Raw genomic sequence first — 17,893 nt, forward strand, 5'->3', positions numbered from 1 at the left:
ACGATTGATTACAGTGATGGGAAAGTCATCATGGGTGGGGGACACAGGGTTTGGGTAGGAAGATGAGGAGTTCTATTTTGGAAACTGTTGATTGTCCTTGGCCCGTGAGAAATGAGTTGGTAGAGTTGGGTTCGACTCTGATCTGAGACTTGTAGGGAACTGCAACCCCAAAGGTGTTGTTGGGATTTTAATTCCTAACAAGTAATGATGGGAACTATCTCCTGCCATGCCGCAGGGAAGGTGGGAATTCCCACTCTTAAGCTCCGTGAAGCATATGGAGGGTGGTTGTGTTTGGTAGAAATGGCGGTTAGTAATCTTGAATTCATGTTCAGATTACCATCTTTCTCTTCTGATGTTTTGGATGCTGAAACTGGTGTGGCCGCCAGTCTCAACATCCATTGCAGGGACTTGTTTTCATTTCTTCCATTTTGGCGTGCATTACCTCCGTAATAATAACTGTGGTGTTTGTGAAGCGCTTACTATGTGCCAAGCTCTGGGGTAGAAACAAGATAATTAGGTTGGACACAGTCCCTGGCTCACATGGAGCTTGGTGTCTAAAGAGGATCAAACAGTCAATTGTATTTATTGAGTACTTACTGTGTGCAGAGCGCTGTGTACTAAGCGCTGAGAAGCTACAATATAACAGAGTTGGTCGACAGGTTCCCTTGATGAGTTACAGTCTAGAGGGAGAGAGAACATGTATTGAATTCCCATTTTGTGGATGAGGTAACTGAGGCACAGAGCAGTTGTGACTTACCCAGAGTCACAGCACTAGTTGCAGTAGTAGTAATATTTATTAAGTGATTTCTGTGGGGAGAGCACTGGAAAGAGCACGGGCTTTGGAGTCAGAGGTCATGGGTTCAAATTCCGGCTCCACCAATAGTCAGCTATGTGACTTTGGGCAAGTGACTTAACTTCTCTGGGTCTCAATTACTTCATCTGTAAAATGGGGATGAAGACTGTGAGCCCCCCGTGGGACAACCTGATCACCTTGTAACCTCCCCAGCGCTTAGAACAATGCTTTGCACATAGTGCTTAATAAATGCCATCATTATTATTATTACTAAGTGCTGGGAGAAAATTCACAAACGGGAATTAAACATGGTCCTTGTACCTCGTGGGACTGTAGTAGGAAGGGACCCAAGAAGTTCTCAAAACGAAGTCTTCAGGGATTGACTCCATGTTGGATTTCTCACAGCGGTTGATATCCGCATCAAAGGTGCAGTTACAAAGTGTTCCGACTGAGTATTTTCAGGGGGGCTTTTTGGTTGTTTTTCCAGGAGTTTAGGAATGCATTCTTTCTGACAATCTGACAAAGTCAAGGTCTGCTTCCAACCCCTAAAACCTTGCTTATGCAGTGCAAACTCTGCTTGAGTGACCAATGTGAAATCCTGCACTTTCCAAGGCTGTCTTTGAGAAAAGAACTTGGAGTTCTTTAAAGGGAACTCTGACATTGTTGTTTAAAACTGAATCAGAAGATTGCTGAAATTGCCAGGCCTGAAGCTGCTTAAAGCCAGAAGGCCCGTGTCAAGTGAAACAATAAAGCCTGGTACATCACATGGGGCCGTGAGGAATATCATCTCTGCTAGTGGAAAACGACTCTAAAAACATTTTGCAAATGTGTGGCGCTATGTAAATGAGTAATTAACGACAGTAGTATTTTCACTTGGGTAACTAATGTGAGTTGCCTGTGGGGAAATTTCTAACCCATGCAGAAGGCTGTGGGAAGCCTTTTATCCTCATCCACTACTCAGGAAATTCTCTTTCCTCCTCATTTAATAAATGAGCTAAGACCTGGGGTGTCAAGAACATAAATGTAAATGCATTCCAGTTTTTTTTTCCTTGCTATGTCTTCCAGGAAAGCTGGGTGAACGTATGAAAATCTGACTGGTGGTCAGCATTTGAAGTTATATAGGCTGCTTTTTTAGTTTGGAGTGAATGAAATCTTAATTGGAATCTAATTTACCCTTCTTGATTGTCTGTTTCAGTGTTCTGGGTCATGAAACTTAATCCACAACAAGCTCCATTATATGTGAGTATAAGTGATTTTCTTTTCTTTTCATTTTTCCATCACCTCTCTTGGGTTGGTATTATGATACTGCTTTTTTGCCTGTCTAAAGAGAAAGTTCATCAGATTAATTTTGGATTTTAGTTTGAGTTCAGAAACAAAGGCTGATTTTAATCTCTTAATGGTAATGATCTAGTCTGCTTGAAGATTTTTATTTTAATTGAGCTGTGAGATGAACAAAGTATAGGGCTTCTGAGGCATTGGCCGCCTGAGGGGGAGGTTTAAATTTGACTTTTCTGCTGGGCTTTCTTTCCCCTTTCATCTTGGTGAACTTGGAAAGGATCCAGAAGCCTAAGGGATTTGCCAGAGACCATCAATGGCAGGTGTGTGGCATCAATGGGAGATGAGGAGGAAACCTTGGGGGACATTTCCAGAACTTTCCAGCTCCAACAGTCACCCTACCATGTCCTCTCGTACTTTTGTCCGTTCCCAGAATGAATCCTCAGCGTTCCAGTGGTGGTTTTTTGAAAGGGAAAGTAGCCCCACAATGAACAGCAGGCTGAGGAGTACGTAGGGGGTGAGCAGAGACAAAATGTCGTCCATTGTGAGTGTAGCAGGGAGAAAGGGCGGATGATTTTGGTGGGCTGAAAGAGATCCAGCTCAGCATTTATGGATGTAGCTGTAATTTATTTTAATGTCTGTCTCCCACTCTAAATTGGCGGGCCGGGAATGTGTCTACCAACCCTGTTGACTAATACTCTCCCAAGCGCTTAGTACAGTGCTCTGCACATAGCACTCTATAAATGTTACTGATTGAAAATAAAACCGAGAAATAACAGAATGTCACCATTGTCTGAAATGAAAGAGATTTAATTTGGCCCCAACTTGTCTATTGGTAGAATTTTTCGAGGGCTTACCACTTGCAGAGCACTGTAGTAACTTCTTGGGAAAGAAAGATATACTAAATGGACACAATCCCTGCTCTCAGAGAAGTTTAAGTCTGGCAGTAGAGACAGGCACTAAAATACATTTCAAGTAGAGGGAGGCAACAGAGCTTAAGTATATGTACATCATTGCTACTGGGTTAGGAGGACCTTGAAGTGGGAGGAAAAATGGTTGGGAGGTAATTCATCAGGAAAGGGCTCTTGAATGAGTTCTTTCCCTCTAGATTCTAAGCTCCTGGTGGACCGGGAGCATGTCTACTAACTCTGATGCATTTTACCCTCTCAAATGCTCAGTACAGTGCTCTGCACACAGTAAGCACTCAATACCCTTGATTGATTGATTGAGATGTGCTTTCAGAAGCTCTATAAAGAAGAGGAACTCAGTGGTCTGCTGGATGGGAAAGGGATAGGAGTTCCAGGTAGGAGGTGGAGTGTGAACAAAAAACAGCCAAGAGGGAGGAGAGACCGAGGCACAGGGAGAAGATTGGTTTGAGTGAAATGTGTGAGCTGGGGTGATGTGGGAGAGGAGCTGGGCTACATAGTAGGGAGAAAGCTGTTGAGGGCCTTGAAGCCAGTGGTGAGAAGTTTCTACTTAAAGAAGAGAGAGGCATGGGCAAACATTGCATACAGTAAGTGCTCAATTAATATGATTCAAGGAATGAATTGCAGGGTTTTGAGGAGTGGGCAGGCTTGTATAAGACTATCTTTTAGAAAAATGATCCAGGCATTTTCTGTTGTATTGTACTCTCCCAAGTGTTTAATCCAGTGCTGTGCACACATTAAGTGCTCAGCAAATGTGATTGATTGATTGAGAAGGGAATTCAGCACTGAGCCTTGAGGGTCACCCACATTTAGTGATTGAGAGACAAAGGAATGGCCTGTGAAAGAGAATGAGGAGGATCAACTTGAGAGGTAAGAGGAGAATCAGGAAAGAACTGTGTCAGAAAAAACAAGCAGAGAGAGACCACTTCTAGGGGAAGGGGATAGTACTCGGTGTGCAAGGCAGCAGAGAACTTGAGGAGAATCTGTAAGATTTGGCAAGAAGGCTGACAGTGATTTCCTCAATCTTGTGGTCATGCCTTCCTGATGTGGATCCATGAAAGGAGGTCAGTTCACACAGGAAGATGACAATGTGGCTGATGTCACTTCATGTTTATAAGGCATCTCCTTATCAGAATTCTCTAAGGGTATACTAGGTTTCATCTTTTTAACCCTCATATTGTTTCTGAGCAGGAGAGTAAAGAGAGTGCTAAATCTAATTGTAGGCTGAGTCAAGGATATTACCCAGTCAGTGGGGGTAAAGGGGACAGATTCCAATTTTCAACTTCCTGCCCTGTATTTATTTTTAATGGTATTTGTTAAGCACTTACTGTGTGCACTGCTGTAAGTGCCGGGAAAGATACAAGTTAATTAGGTCAGACACAGTCTGACCTCATTTGTTAAGTGCTTACTATGTGCCAAGCACTGTACTAAGCACTGGGTAGATACAAGTTAATCAGGTTGGACGACAGTCCATATCTCATATGGGGCTCAGAGTCCCAGCATGGCATAGTGGCTACAGCATGGGCCTGGGAGTCAAAAGGTCATGGGTTCTAATCCTGTTATTATTATGTAATTATTAATAATAATCATTATAGTATTTGTTAAGTGCTTACTATATGCCAGGCACTATACTAAGCACTGGGATGGATACAAGCAAATCTGGTTGGACACAGTCCCTGTCCCAAATGGGGCTCATGGTCTCAATCCCCATTTTACAGATGAGTTAACTGAGGCTCAGAGAAGTGAAGTGACTTGCTCAAGGTCACCAAGCAGACAAGTGGCAGAGCAGGGATTAGAACCTATGTCCTTCTGACTTCCAAACCTATACTGTATCCACTACACCACACTGTTTATGGACCCTCCCACTGGGGCTAGTGGCATCCTCCCCTTTCTTTTTATTTCTAGCAATAATTAATTAATTTCATATTACTGTCTGTCTCCCACTCTAGACTATAAGCTCGTTGTGGGCAGGCAATGTGTCTATCAACTCTGTTATATTGTACTCTCCCAAGTGCTTAGTAGAATGCTCTGTACCCAATAAGTGCTTAGTTAATACCATTGATTGATTGACTGATTGATTTATACAAAATGTATCCCCTTGATTCCTGGAGCTCTCACTCCCAACTCAGCTGGAAACACACCCTTCAAAAAGGTGACCCAATCTGACAGTTGAAATAGCTAGCTCCAAGCCCACGTAAAAGATGGATGGTCTTTCAAAATAATAATTATAATGCCGATGATGATGATAATAATAATGGTAATTGTTAAACACTTGCTATGTGCCAAGCACTGTTATAATAATAATAATAATAATAGCATTTGTTAAGTGCTTGCTATGTGCAAAGCACAGTTCTAAGCTCTGGGGAGAATACAAGATGATCAGATTGTCCCATGTGGGGCTCACAGTCTTCATCCCCATTTTACAGATGATGTAACTGAGGCACAGAGAAGATAAGTGACTTGCCCAAAGTCACACAGCTGACAATTGGCGGAGCCTGGATTTGAACCCATGACCTCTGACTCCCAAGCCCATGCTCTTTCCATTGAGCCACGCTGCTTCTCAGCACTGTTCAGGTTGGACACAGTTCCTGTCCCATGTAGGGCTCACTGTCTAAGTAAGAGGGAGAAGGATTTAATCCCCATTTTACAGATGAGATAACTGAGCCCCAGGAAGTTAAGTGACTTGCCCAGCTCACACAGCGGGTAAGTGGCAGAGCTGGGTTTAGAACCCAGGTCCTCCAACTCTCATGCCCATGCTCTTTCTGCTGGGCTATGCTACTTCTCTTTAAATAGCTAAAGGAAATCCTTCCAAACACTTGCCACTAGTCCTAGTGAAACCTCCCCCAGACCAACAGCTGCAAGGAAAGCCAAGTTCTTTGGGGTACGGATATTGGGCAAGGAAGAGGTGGGAGAGCACAGAAGCATGGGATCCCGGGGGAAGATATCCTGTCTCTGGCTTTGGGCAGCAAACCCAGGGTTGTTTGGCACGCTCAACCTATCCATCCTCGGGCTGGGGAGGTGGGAGCCTCTGGGGTCTGGCTTGGTAGGGAAGAGTGATGAGTAGACTAATAGTGGTCATATTTTTTTATAGTAGGCACTTACTGTATGCCAGGCAGTGTACTAAGCACTGGGATAGAAGCAAGCCAGTCATGTTGGACACAGTTCATGTCCCACATGGGGCTCACAGTCTTAATCTCCATTTTACAGATGAGGTAACTGAGGCACAGAGAAATGAAGTGACTTTTCCAAGGTTACACAGCAGACATGTGGCGGAGTCCTGATTAGAACCCAGGTCCTCTGATTCCGAGGCTTGTGCTCCATGCACTAAGCTACGCTGCTTCTTTATTGAGGGGTCCACTGCATGCAGTTCACTGGATGGAGAGATTGCTTGAGGAGGAAGCAGCATGTCTTAGTGGACTAAGCTGTGGAAATCAGAGCATCTGTGTTCAAATCCGGACACTACCACTTGCCTGTTGTGTGACCTTAGACAAGTCATTTACTCTGCAAGCCCCTGATACCTGATTATCCTGTATCTATCCCAGCACGTAATGCAGTGCTAGGCATGAAGTAAGCACTTAGCAAATATCACAATTGTTATTTAATTTATTTGTGTCTCAATTTCCTCATCTATAAACTGGGAATTAAATCCTTGTTCTCTTTCCCTCTTAGACTATGAGCCTCATATGGGGCAGGAACTGATTGTCTGGTACCTTCCCCAGCACTAGGTGCAGTGCTTGGCACATAATAAGTGCTTAACCAAACACCAACATTAAGGAACGTATGAGGCTTAGGTCCTGTATGACCCCCCTCATTGATTTAGACTGTGAGAAATGTCGCTTCTCTCAACTGTTCTCTCACCAAAAAAATAATCACCTTTCCCCTGACACCATAGCAGGACAAGATCAATCAGTCAGTGGTATTTGAGTGCTTAACTGTGTGCAGAACACTGTGCTAAGCCCTTGGGAGAGTACAGTTAAATAGAGTTGGTAGACACATTCCCTGCCCACGAGGAATTTATGGTCTAGAGATACACAGGAATCGATTATCTCTTGTGTCTCGGATCTTTTGGAAGACCCCACCAAAGAATAACGGTTAGCCGCCTGGTCCAGGGGTGACAGGCCTGATCACACTTTACTATGACTTTTTCATCACTTGCTGGATGTGGGGTTAATAATTCCCAGACAAACGAGCAAGAAGGATTAATCCATCAATCAGTGGTATGTCTTGAGAGCTGACTATGTGCAGAGCACTGTAGTAAGTGCTTGTGGGAGTCAATACAGTAGCATTAGTAAACAGATTTCCTGTCCACATGGATCTTACAGCCTCAAGGGAGAGACAGACCATTAAATAAATTGTGGATATAATAATAATAATGATGGCATTTATTAAGCGCTTACTATGTGCAAAGCACTGTTCTAAGGGCTGGGGAGGTTTCAAGATAAGGTTGTCCCACAGGGGGCTCACAATCTTAATCCCCATCTTACAGATGAGGTAATTGAGGCACAGAGAAGTTAAGTGTCTTGCCCAAAGTCAGCTGACAATTGGTGGAGCTGGGATTTGAACCCGTGACTTCTGACTCCAAAACCTGTGCTCTTTCCACTGAGCCACGCTGCTTCTCTGATATGTAAATAAGTGTCGTGGTGCTGAGGGTGGGGTAGATATCAAGTGCTTTAAGGGTGCAGGTTCATTCATTCATTCATTCAATCGTATTTATTGAGTGCTTATTGTGTGCAGACCACTGAACTAAGCGCTTGGGAAGTGCAAATTGGCAACATATAGAGATGGTCCCAATGCAACAACGTATAGACAAAGAAGAAGGGAGTGGAAGTAGGGGAAAGGGTTTAGTCAGGATTAATGGCATCAATGGTACTGACTGTGCTCCTAAAGAGGGCAGAGGCCTGAACTGTGCTCCTAGAGAGGGCAGAGCCCTGAGCTGAGTGTCTAGGGTTTTTTTTTTCCTTTTTTTTAAAGGTATTTGTTATGTCAAGCCCTGAATTGGGGTAGGTACAGCATAATTGGTTTGGACACAGTCCCTGTCCCACGTGAGGCTCACAGTCTCAATCCCAGTTGTTCAGATGAGTTAAGGCACGGAGAAGTGAAGTGATTTGCCCAAGGTCACACAGTAGACGATTGGCGGAGTGGGGATTAGAACCCAGGTCCTCTGATTTCTAGGCCTGTGGTCTAGCATCAACTGGGCCACACTGCTTCTCTGGGCAGTGCCCTGAATTGAACACTATCAGTGCCCATCTCTCAGAACCATAAAATAGGACATGTGTTCCCCACTGTCAGGGGACTTACAGTATAATGGTGGTGACAGAGAAACACAAATCACAAACACATCTTTGGAAGAATCAGTTAATCGAATTTATTTAGCACTTACTGTGTTCAGAGCACTGTATTAAGTACTTGGGAAAGTGCAATACAGCAATAAGGAGTGACAATTGCTGCCTACAACAAGCTAAGAGTAGGCCTTAAAGGCAATGGGTTAAAAACAACTGATGTTGGCAGTAAATGAACAGAAACTCATGAGAGCTAAGATAGGTTGATGGGATGGAGGTACATGAAGACCCTGCCACTTGTCTGCTGTGTGACCTTGAACAAGTCACTTAACTTCTCTGTGCCTCATCTGTAAAATGGGGATTAAGACTGTGAGCCCCATGTGGGACTTGGGCTGTGTCTAACCTTATTATGTATGAATTATGAATGAATTATGAATGTAGAAAAGCAGCATGGCTCAGTGGAAAGAGCACGGGCTTTGGAGGCAGAGATCATGGGTTCAAATCCCAGCTCCACCAATTGTCAGCTGTGTGCTTTGGGCAAGTCACTTAACTTCTCTGGGCCTCAGTTACCTCATCTGTAAAATGGGGATTAAGATTGTGAGCCCCCCCTGGGACAACCTGATCACCTTGTACCCTCCCCAGTGCTTAGAACAGTGCTTTGCACATAGTAAGTGCTTAATAAATGCCATTATTATTCTTATTCTATTATCTTGTACCTACTCCACAGTGCTTAGTGCAGTACCTGGCACATAGTAAGAGCTTAACATTTTCTGAAAGACTACCTGGAGGAGGTGGCTTTTTACCAGAGCTTTGAAGTTGGGGAAGGAGGAGGTTTGGTGGGTTTGAAGTGGCAGGGGAAGAGATAGCCAGAGACCAAAGGGATTTTATATCTCTCTGGGGATATGCTGTTTAAATGTATCATATCCTGACTACGAGGCCAGTCCCCAGAAATCCATGCCAACTTCAACTCCAGTGAGGAACTTGAGAATGATAATAATTGTATTTGTTAAGCACTTACTCTGTGCTGTACACTGTACTAAGTGTTGGACTGGATACAAGCAAATCAGGTTGGACACAGTCCTTGTCCCGCCTAAGACTCATAGTTTTAAATCAGCACTGTGACCTAGTGGAAAAAGCACAGGCCTGGGAGGCAAGGGGCCTAGGTTCTAATCCTGTCTCTGCCATTGTCATCTGTGTGACCATGGAGAAGTCACATAACCTCTCTGTGCCTCAGTTTTCTATAAAATGTGGATAAAGTACCTGTTCTTTCTCCTATTTAAATTGTGAGCTCCATGTGGGGCAGGGATGGGAGTGTATCTGCCCCTGTGTTCAGCACAATGCTTGGCACATACTCAGCACCAACAAATGCCACAAAATTCCACAGAATATTGAAAAGTGTTCAAAAAAGGCATCAGCCTTGATTTTGAGTCCCTCGTATGCCTGAGTTTCCACACCAAAACAGAAAACGGCTGGTTTTCAAATCAGGCTCCGTTTCTCCTAGAGCCTACCCAAGAGAATTCCTATCTTTCATCTGATCTTTAAAGAAAACGATGATGTGTTTTGAGAGGGGGTGGGAAGGGCAGGTTCTGTTCTGTTGTTTCCTAGCTTGGCACATTATGGAGTTATGGTCATGAGGCTGTAGAGCCTGTGCCAGGAGAGATAGGGAAGTCAAGTGTTCCTCAATTTAGCCCAGTGGGATTTGAGCACGGTGTGACATAGTTCCAGCCAGTAGTTGAATACCACTCAGCCAAACAGTGGTCCGATCAGAGCGGCTGTCAGCACTCAGTTTACCAAAGATGGGATGCTCTGTTTCAGAACGCAACTGTGATGTGCTAATCAGAGACAAAGAGAGATTTAAAGCCACGGATCCACTTGCTCAACCCATTATGGGAGAGGTCAGTCGGCCAGTGGTATTTATTGAATGCTTACTATGTGCAGAGCACTGAACTAAGTGCTAGGGAGAGTTGGTAGACACGATCCCTGCCCTCAAGAGGTTTACAGTCTAGAAGGGAAGACAGATATTAAAGTAAATTATGAATATGCACGTACGTGCTGTGGGGCTGAGGGTGGGATGAATCAAGGGCATAAATCCAAGTGCGAGCGTAACGCAGGTGGGAGAGGGAGTAGGGGGAATGAGGGCTTAGTCAGGGAAGGCTTCTTGGAGGAGATGTGATTTTAACAAGATTTTGAAGGTGTGGAGAGTGGTGGGATGCTGGGATGAAGTGGGAGGGAATTCCAGGCCAGAAGGAGGATGTGGGCAAGATGGAGGTTCAATGAGTAGGTTGGCGTTAGAGGAGTTTTAAAGAACCAGAGAGGTGGGAATGTAGAGAGGTGAAGGGAGGGAAAAGGAGGGTTTGGTGTGATTGGCCATGCCTGATTTCCACTTGGTTCCACTGATGCTGAGTTAGTGGGGTTGAGACTCGTACTGGCTTCAGTCCCTAGTTCATCTGGGTGTGCAGGGCCCTCAGATAGCTGCATATATCCACAATTTATTTTAATGTCTGCCTCCTAGACTGTAAGCTCCTTGTGGACAGGGAAAGTGTTTACCAACTCTGTTATATTGTACTCTCCCAAGCGCTTAGTACACCAACACACAGTAAGCACTCTGAATATGATTGACAGATTGTACAGCCATAGGTACGGTACCCACACAGAGAGGGAGAGTTTTAAAGTTTTCAGTTTTAATGGTTTTAAGTTGCCATGGAACAGCCTCAAACTTTGTGAGACAGCAGCGGGCAGCAGGAGACACAATAGTAATAATCATAATTGTGGTATTTAAGTGCTTATTATGTGCTAGGCACTGTTCTAAGGGCTGGGATGGATACAAACAAAATGAGTTGGACACACTCCCTGTCCCATGTAGGGCTCACAGTCTCATCCCCATTTTACAGATGAGATATCTGAGGCCCAGAGAAGTGAAGTATCTTACCCAGGGTCACACAGCAGACAAGTGGCAGAGCTGGGATTAGAACCCATGACCTTCTGATTCCCAGGTCCGTGCTCTAACCAAATCGCTGTGCTGCGGGACTCAGATGAACTCAGTTTGTGGGTGCTGCAGTAGGTTGCTGTCGTCCAGCAAGGGCTTCAGGAAGATCCGGACACGAAGGAGAAGATTAGACACCCAGAACAAGCAACAAACACGTCAGCACTGTGAAGGATTATCTTAATGCAAGCACAATGGGGACAGGATTATCAGTCATTTGTCAGTATCGTCAGTCGCACCTGTATCCCTGGTTAGGATTTCTTAAATGTGGTGCCTAGTGATCTGGCAGACAGGTGTTTCTGTTATATTGTTTATTTTACTCTCCCAAGCATTTAGTACAGTGTTCTGCACACAGTTAAGGCTCAATAAACATGATTGACTGACTGACATTACACCCTGTTGCTGCTTCATAGCTGGCAGAATAAGAGATGGTGGCAGCTCTTAGCCCTTGTCTTACCTTGTATCTATCCCAGCGCTTAGAACAGTGCCTGGCACACAGTAAGAACTTAACAAATACCATAATTAATTAATTGGAGGGATGCTGTGGGTTAGGCATGAAGGGCATTTTAACCAGTAGTTGGATTGGTTTCCATGGAGACATCCTACTCCTCTTTCCTCCATGCAGATACCCATCAAAACTCCCACTCATCGCCCCAGGAAATCATAGAGCTTTTCGGAAATATCCTGTCCTCACAGTGGTCCATTATGTCGAGTATTTACTCACTCTTCATTAGCAGCAGTCCAAACTGAGCATCAGCTGCTTTTATTTTTCCTTTTCTGTTCAATAAAATAGCTACCCTGTCCCCCATTTCTAATGTCAGGGAGCTCATAAAAACATGGTTCTCTAGAGTTAATTTTGTTGGGTTTTGCTGCATATATGAAGGGCCTTCCCATTGAGTTCTCAGTAGGGAGAACCAGTGCTTTCCACCTAAATTGTATCTGTTCCAGTGCTTAGTACAATGTTTGGCACATAGTAAGCACTTAACAAATGCCATTAAAAAACCAAAAACAAATACCAAAGTCACCACAGTCATTATTGTCAAGTAATTTGGAATATTCAGAACTTTTGATGTCTATAATAATGATGGTACTTGTTAAGCACTTACTGTGTGTCAAGCACTTTTCCAAATGCCGGAGTAGATACAAGTTAATCAGGTTGGATATAGTCCCTGTCCCACATGGGGCTCACACTCTTAATCTCCATTTTACAGAAGAGGAAACTGAGTCACACACAAGTTAAGTGACTTGCACACAAGTTCGCACAATGGACATGTGGCAGAGCCTGGATTAGAGCCCATAATAATGATAATAATAATACTGGTGGTATTTGTCAAGTGCTTACTATGTGCCAAGCACTGTTCTAAGCGCTGGGGTATATACAGGGTAATCAGGTTGTCCCACATGGGGTTCACAGTCTTAATCCCCATTTTACAGATGAGGGAATTGAGGCACAGAGAAGTTAAAGTGATTTGTCCCAGGTCACACAGCAGACAAGTGGCAGATCTGGGATTAGAACCCAAGACCTCTGACTCCCAAGCCCAGGCTCCTGCCACTGAGCAGTGCTGCTTCGCTATGTATGCCAAGAGAAGGTGAATTTTTATGTTCTGTTTTGTGGGAAATGTTTAATTAATACTTCCAAGGGACATTTCTGACCTTTTCTGGACCCTAGGAAATAATGAGTGAGTCAATTAATGCTATTTATTGAGTGCTTACTCTGTGCAGAGCGCTGCAGTAAGCGCTTGGGAGAGTACAATGCAGTAGAATTAGCCAACATGCCAGTATGATTGACAGCCCCCAGACTTGTTCCCAGACCTTACTGGATCTTGGAGAGGAGGAGTCAGGGGGAATCTCATGGCAGAGCCCAGAATGTAGGCACGATGGTGGTGATGTGCTCCTGGGCAGGAGCTGTCAATCATGGAGCTGTCCAGCCTATCTGGAGGGTCAGAAAAACAATGGAGTGACCCTAGTGGACAGTGCCCAGGAATCGGGAGACAAGGTTCTAATCTGAACCCTACCACTTGTCTGCTCTTCGACCTTGGGCAAGTCACTTGATGGGTCTGTGCCTAAGTTTTCTCATTTATTAAATGGAGATTTAAAAACTGTTCTTTCTCCCCCTTCGACTGTGGCCTCTTGTGGGACAGTGACTGTGTCTGATATGATTGAAATGCGTCTACCAAAGCGTTTAGGACGGTGTTTGGCAAATAAGCACTTAACACATACCACAGCTATGGTCACTTAGGTGGCCAAAGATCCATATCTGCACATGCTCACAACAGCTTCCATCCAATCCAAGAAAACTGCCGATAACACAACTACTTGCCCATTGCTACTTTATTTGGTTGAAAATGAGGCTGATTCTGATTGTCCCATGTAGATATGTGACTTGAGGATCCTTTTTTTCAGTCTAGTGTTGGTCTCAACTCTCCACCAGTCCCCATAAACCATATTGACTTTTAAGAAGAAAATCCATTCAACAGAACATTGTGTAGGAAGTGAGAGGGCTGGGTTGTAATAGGAGAGCAGTGAGGTGAGATAGGAGTTAAAACACTTTATCACCCTGCTCCTCCTCCCTCACCTCACTGTTTTCCTGTTGGAACCCAGCTCTCACACTTCAGTCCTGTAATGCCAACCTACTTGCTGTACCTAGATTTTATTTATCTCACCCTCAGCCTCGCACCCACATCCTGCCTCTGGCCTGGAACCCTCTCCCTCTTCATATCCAAGAGACACTTACTCTCCCCACCTTCAAAGTCTCATTGACAGCACATCTCCTCCAAGAGGCTTTCCCTGATTAAACCCTAATTTCCTCTTTTCCCACTCTCTTCTGCATCACCCCTATTTGTTCCCATTACTCCCCCAACTCTCAGCCCCACAGCACTAATTTATGTAGCCATAATTTATTTATAGCCATGTCTGTCTCATCTTCTAGACTGCAAGCTCTTTGTGGTCAGGGAATGTGTCTCTTTATTGTTATATAGTATTCTCCCAAGCGCTTAATATAGTGCTCTGCATCCAGTAAGCAATCAATAAATATGATTGATTGATCTTAGGAGAGTTGAAGCGACCACAGGTCTTGGGAAGCCTGCAATCTGATTAGGGAGGTCAGACTAACACCCTCGCACATGCCTCCCTACAGACTTGAAGGAGATTTGACAAAAGCGTAAAATCTGATGTCAACACAAGCCTCACCTGGGGTTACAGCATGGGTCTTGGGCAGGTAGAGAGTGCTGCAGGAGGAGAGGGAGAGGAGTCAGGGCTGACACCCAAACCGACATTCAACAGGGAGGGCGGGTGGATGTGTCTCTAGACAGTAATTTCGTTGTAGGCAGGGAACCTCTGTTGGATTGTACTCTCCCAAGCACTTAGTACAGTGCTGTGCACGCAGTAAGCGCTCAGTAAATACCACTGACTGATTCCATGCATGTGCTGATGCTCCTCTTCTCGCCGAGCTCCACTCGGAGCCCAGCAGAAGGCAGGGTCACAGGAACAGGCTCCCACAACAGACATCCTGGCCCAAGGCATGGATGAGAGCGTGTTACCATGCAAACACTTCACCTGCCCTGACACAGACTCACGAGGTGTTCTGATTTTCCTCCCATGGTATGTTAGAGTGGAAAGCATGGGCACATCGATCACCAACGTAAATGTTTTTTCAACCCTCTCTGAGTCGGTTAAATGTCGATCCCAGTCCTGGATTTGGGAAAGGAAGCTTCTGCCTCAGGGTCTTTCTCGGTAAATGCTTTCGGAGTGATGGAATGGGGCATTTGCAACTTCCATGTAAATACCGATCACAGTGAGAAAGTGCAGGGTGGATTTTATCAGCCCCAAATTGCTTTTAATAGTAGATATATGTATGAACTCTTACCCTTTCTTACCCTTTGACTTCTGTGCCTCTTGGCTGCATATTTAGAATTTTCCTGTTTTACATCTGGAACTTCATAGCACCAGAAACATCCTCCCCTTCATCCTGTCTTTTAACTTCTTCATCCTGAGGAGCCCCATGAGGCACTTGGTTTTTCTAATTTTTTTTATGGTATTTGTTAAATGCTCACTATGTGTCAGGCACTGCACTAAGCGCTGAGGTAGATAGAAGACAGTCAACTTGGACACAGTCCATGCTCACATGGGGCTCACATTCTTAATCCCCATTTTCCATCTGAGGTAACCGAGGCACGGGGAAATGAAATGATTTGCCCAAAGCCAGACAAGGAGACCACCCTACTGAAGGCTCACCTCCTCCAGGAGGCCTTCCCAGAATAAGCTCCCCCTTGCCCCAGCTCCCTCCCCTCCCTATTGTCCCATCTTACCTCCTTTACTCTACGCCCCTCTCTGCCCTGCAGCACTTGTGTGTATAGGTACATTGTTTATATTAATGCCCGTTTACTTGTTCTGATATGTGTATATGTCTATAATTCTATTTATATTGATGCTGTTGATGGCTGTTTACTTGTTTTGATGTTTCTCTCCCCCCCTTCTAGACTGTGAGCCAGTTGTGGGCAGGGATTGTCTCTCTTCGTTGCTGAATTGTATTTTTCATGTACTTAGTACAGTGCTGTGTACACAGGAAGTGCTGTATAAATACGATTGAATGAAGTTGCGGGCTGGAATTAAAACCCAGGTCCTCTGACTCCCAGACCCATGGTTTATTGCTTAGGCCAAGCTGCTTCCTATATTCACCTTTGAAGATGAGTCAAGCAGAGGCCTACCATTCCATTCCTAGCTTGGCCAGTGGCTAGGAGTGGGAGGCAATCTGCTACAAATCAAAACTCACCCATGCTGGGCAGCAGCTGCATGGGAGAGAGTCGAGGGTGGAGACACAAGTTGACTGCACGGAAAGTGGCTATCGTAAACCTCTTCTGTATTTGTACCAAGAAAACTCTACAGATTCACTACCGGAATGATTGCAGATGGGAGTGGGGCATTCTGGGAGAGATGTGTCCGGGGTTTCGCTTTGGGTCAGAAACGACTTGACGGCATAAGACAAGACCGGGCTCTGTGTCCTGGTTGAGTAGTTATATCTTCTGTTCTTGCTGCTCGTGCCCCAAATCAGTGTGTGTGGGAGGGGAATGTCCTTGGCTTCTCTTTATTTCCTCTTCGGTCAGATTAAAATCGAAGCCCAGAACAGTTTTCCTTCAGCAGTGTTGGTTCAGCCACTGGGTGTGAGCTGGAAAAGATTGCTCATTGGATCAGGGGAGTGTTGGAATAGAGCTCTTTCTCCCTCGTGAGTGTAATGTCACATTTCTCTTTGGGGTTAGATGTGAGGTGTGATTGGAAGATTTGATTCCTCATGCCAAACTGGTGTCATAACCCAAGAAGTTCTGTATGAAAACGTTTGTCCAATCGGAGCCACTTCACACCAAATATAATAATAATAATACCAATGGTATTAAGCACTTACTATGTGCGAAGCACTAGTTGAGGGACAGTTCTTGGGTCAGGATCCCCTCTTGAGTCTTGTCTTTGAGTATTTTGTAGGACTGATTAAATCTGGGTTGGTTTCTTAGATGGTATTAGGTCACACAGTAATGTGATGGAGCCAATTATATTTTTATTTATTTTTTAAAGGTATTAGTTAAGCATTTACACTGTACCAGGCACTGTACTAAACTCTGGGTTTGGTACAAGCTAATACGGTTGGGCACAGTCCATGTCCCGTGTGGTGCACTCAGTCTTAACCCCCATTTTACAGATGAGGTAACTGAGGCACAGAGAAGTGAAGTAACGTACCCAAGGTCACACAGCAGGTGAGGCGTGGAACCAGGATTAGAATTCAGGTCCTTCCAATTTCCAGGCCTGTGCTTCCCAGCATGGAAATCACTTGGGGATTAAACAATCAGTGGTATTTATTGAGCACTTATTGTGGGCAGGGCACTATACTAAGCACTTGGAAGAGTACAGTATAGTAATTGGTAGGCACATTCCCTTCCCACAGTGGGTTTACAGTCAAAATATGAGTTTACAGTCTAGATTCATCTGGAAACATGAGCTTGTGAACCAGTGTGTTAGCACTTGCTCAGTTAAACTACAAGTTTGACTAAGGTTGTATTAGCTTTGTGCGCTGGAACGTAAACAAGAGGTGTGGTTTTACCAACTTTCATACCCACTTGCATTCAAATGTCCCACTGGTTACCCAGAATAGGACAACCTCTGAGAAGCAGCATGGTTTAGTGGATAGAACCCGGGCCTGGGAGGCACAGGACCTGGGTTATAATCCTGGCTCCACCACTTGTTTGCTGTGTGACCTCTTGCAAGTCACTTCACTTCTCTGTGCCTTAGTTACCTCATCTATAAAATGGGGATTAAGACTGTGAGCCCCCTGTGGGATATGGACCATGTCCAGTCTGATTAATTGGTATCTACCCCAGAACTTGGTACAGTGCTTGGCACATAGTAAATGATAAATACCATAAAAAAATAAAAGCATGCACTTTGCACTTGGAGGACAAAGGCTCCCATACCAAGCTCTGACTTTGGCCTTGGTTTCTTATATGGGTTTCAGGCTACTGATGTTAATATTTTTATTATTAAACTTCTATGACATTAGATCCTCTGGGGTTTGGGAAGGCACATGTAATCTTCAAAGCTCTTAAGTCACATAGTAAATTATGGTGGGGCAGAGACAGGCTATTCTATTGAA

General features: G+C 44.5%; 1 protein-coding gene across 7 annotated transcripts in view; it reads left to right on the top strand.

The window, feature by feature from the left end:
• The first annotated feature begins 1,978 nt into the window (after window positions 1-1,978).
• The window catches only part of AKAP13 (A-kinase anchoring protein 13), a 324,907-nt gene continuing 308,992 nt past the window's right edge, over window positions 1,979-17,893 (top strand). For all 7 annotated transcript variants that reach the window (XM_038746250.1, XM_038746251.1, XM_038746256.1 and 4 more), the window contains exon 1: window positions 1,979-2,032. In XM_038746250.1, coding sequence (XP_038602178.1) covers window positions 2,000-2,032 — 33 coding nt within the window. In that variant the 5' untranslated portion in view covers window positions 1,979-1,999. The remainder of the gene's footprint in view (window positions 2,033-17,893) is intronic.

This window comes from Tachyglossus aculeatus, chromosome 5, assembly GCF_015852505.1.
Source record: "Tachyglossus aculeatus isolate mTacAcu1 chromosome 5, mTacAcu1.pri, whole genome shotgun sequence".
Taxonomy (NCBI): Eukaryota; Metazoa; Chordata; class Mammalia; order Monotremata; family Tachyglossidae; genus Tachyglossus; species Tachyglossus aculeatus.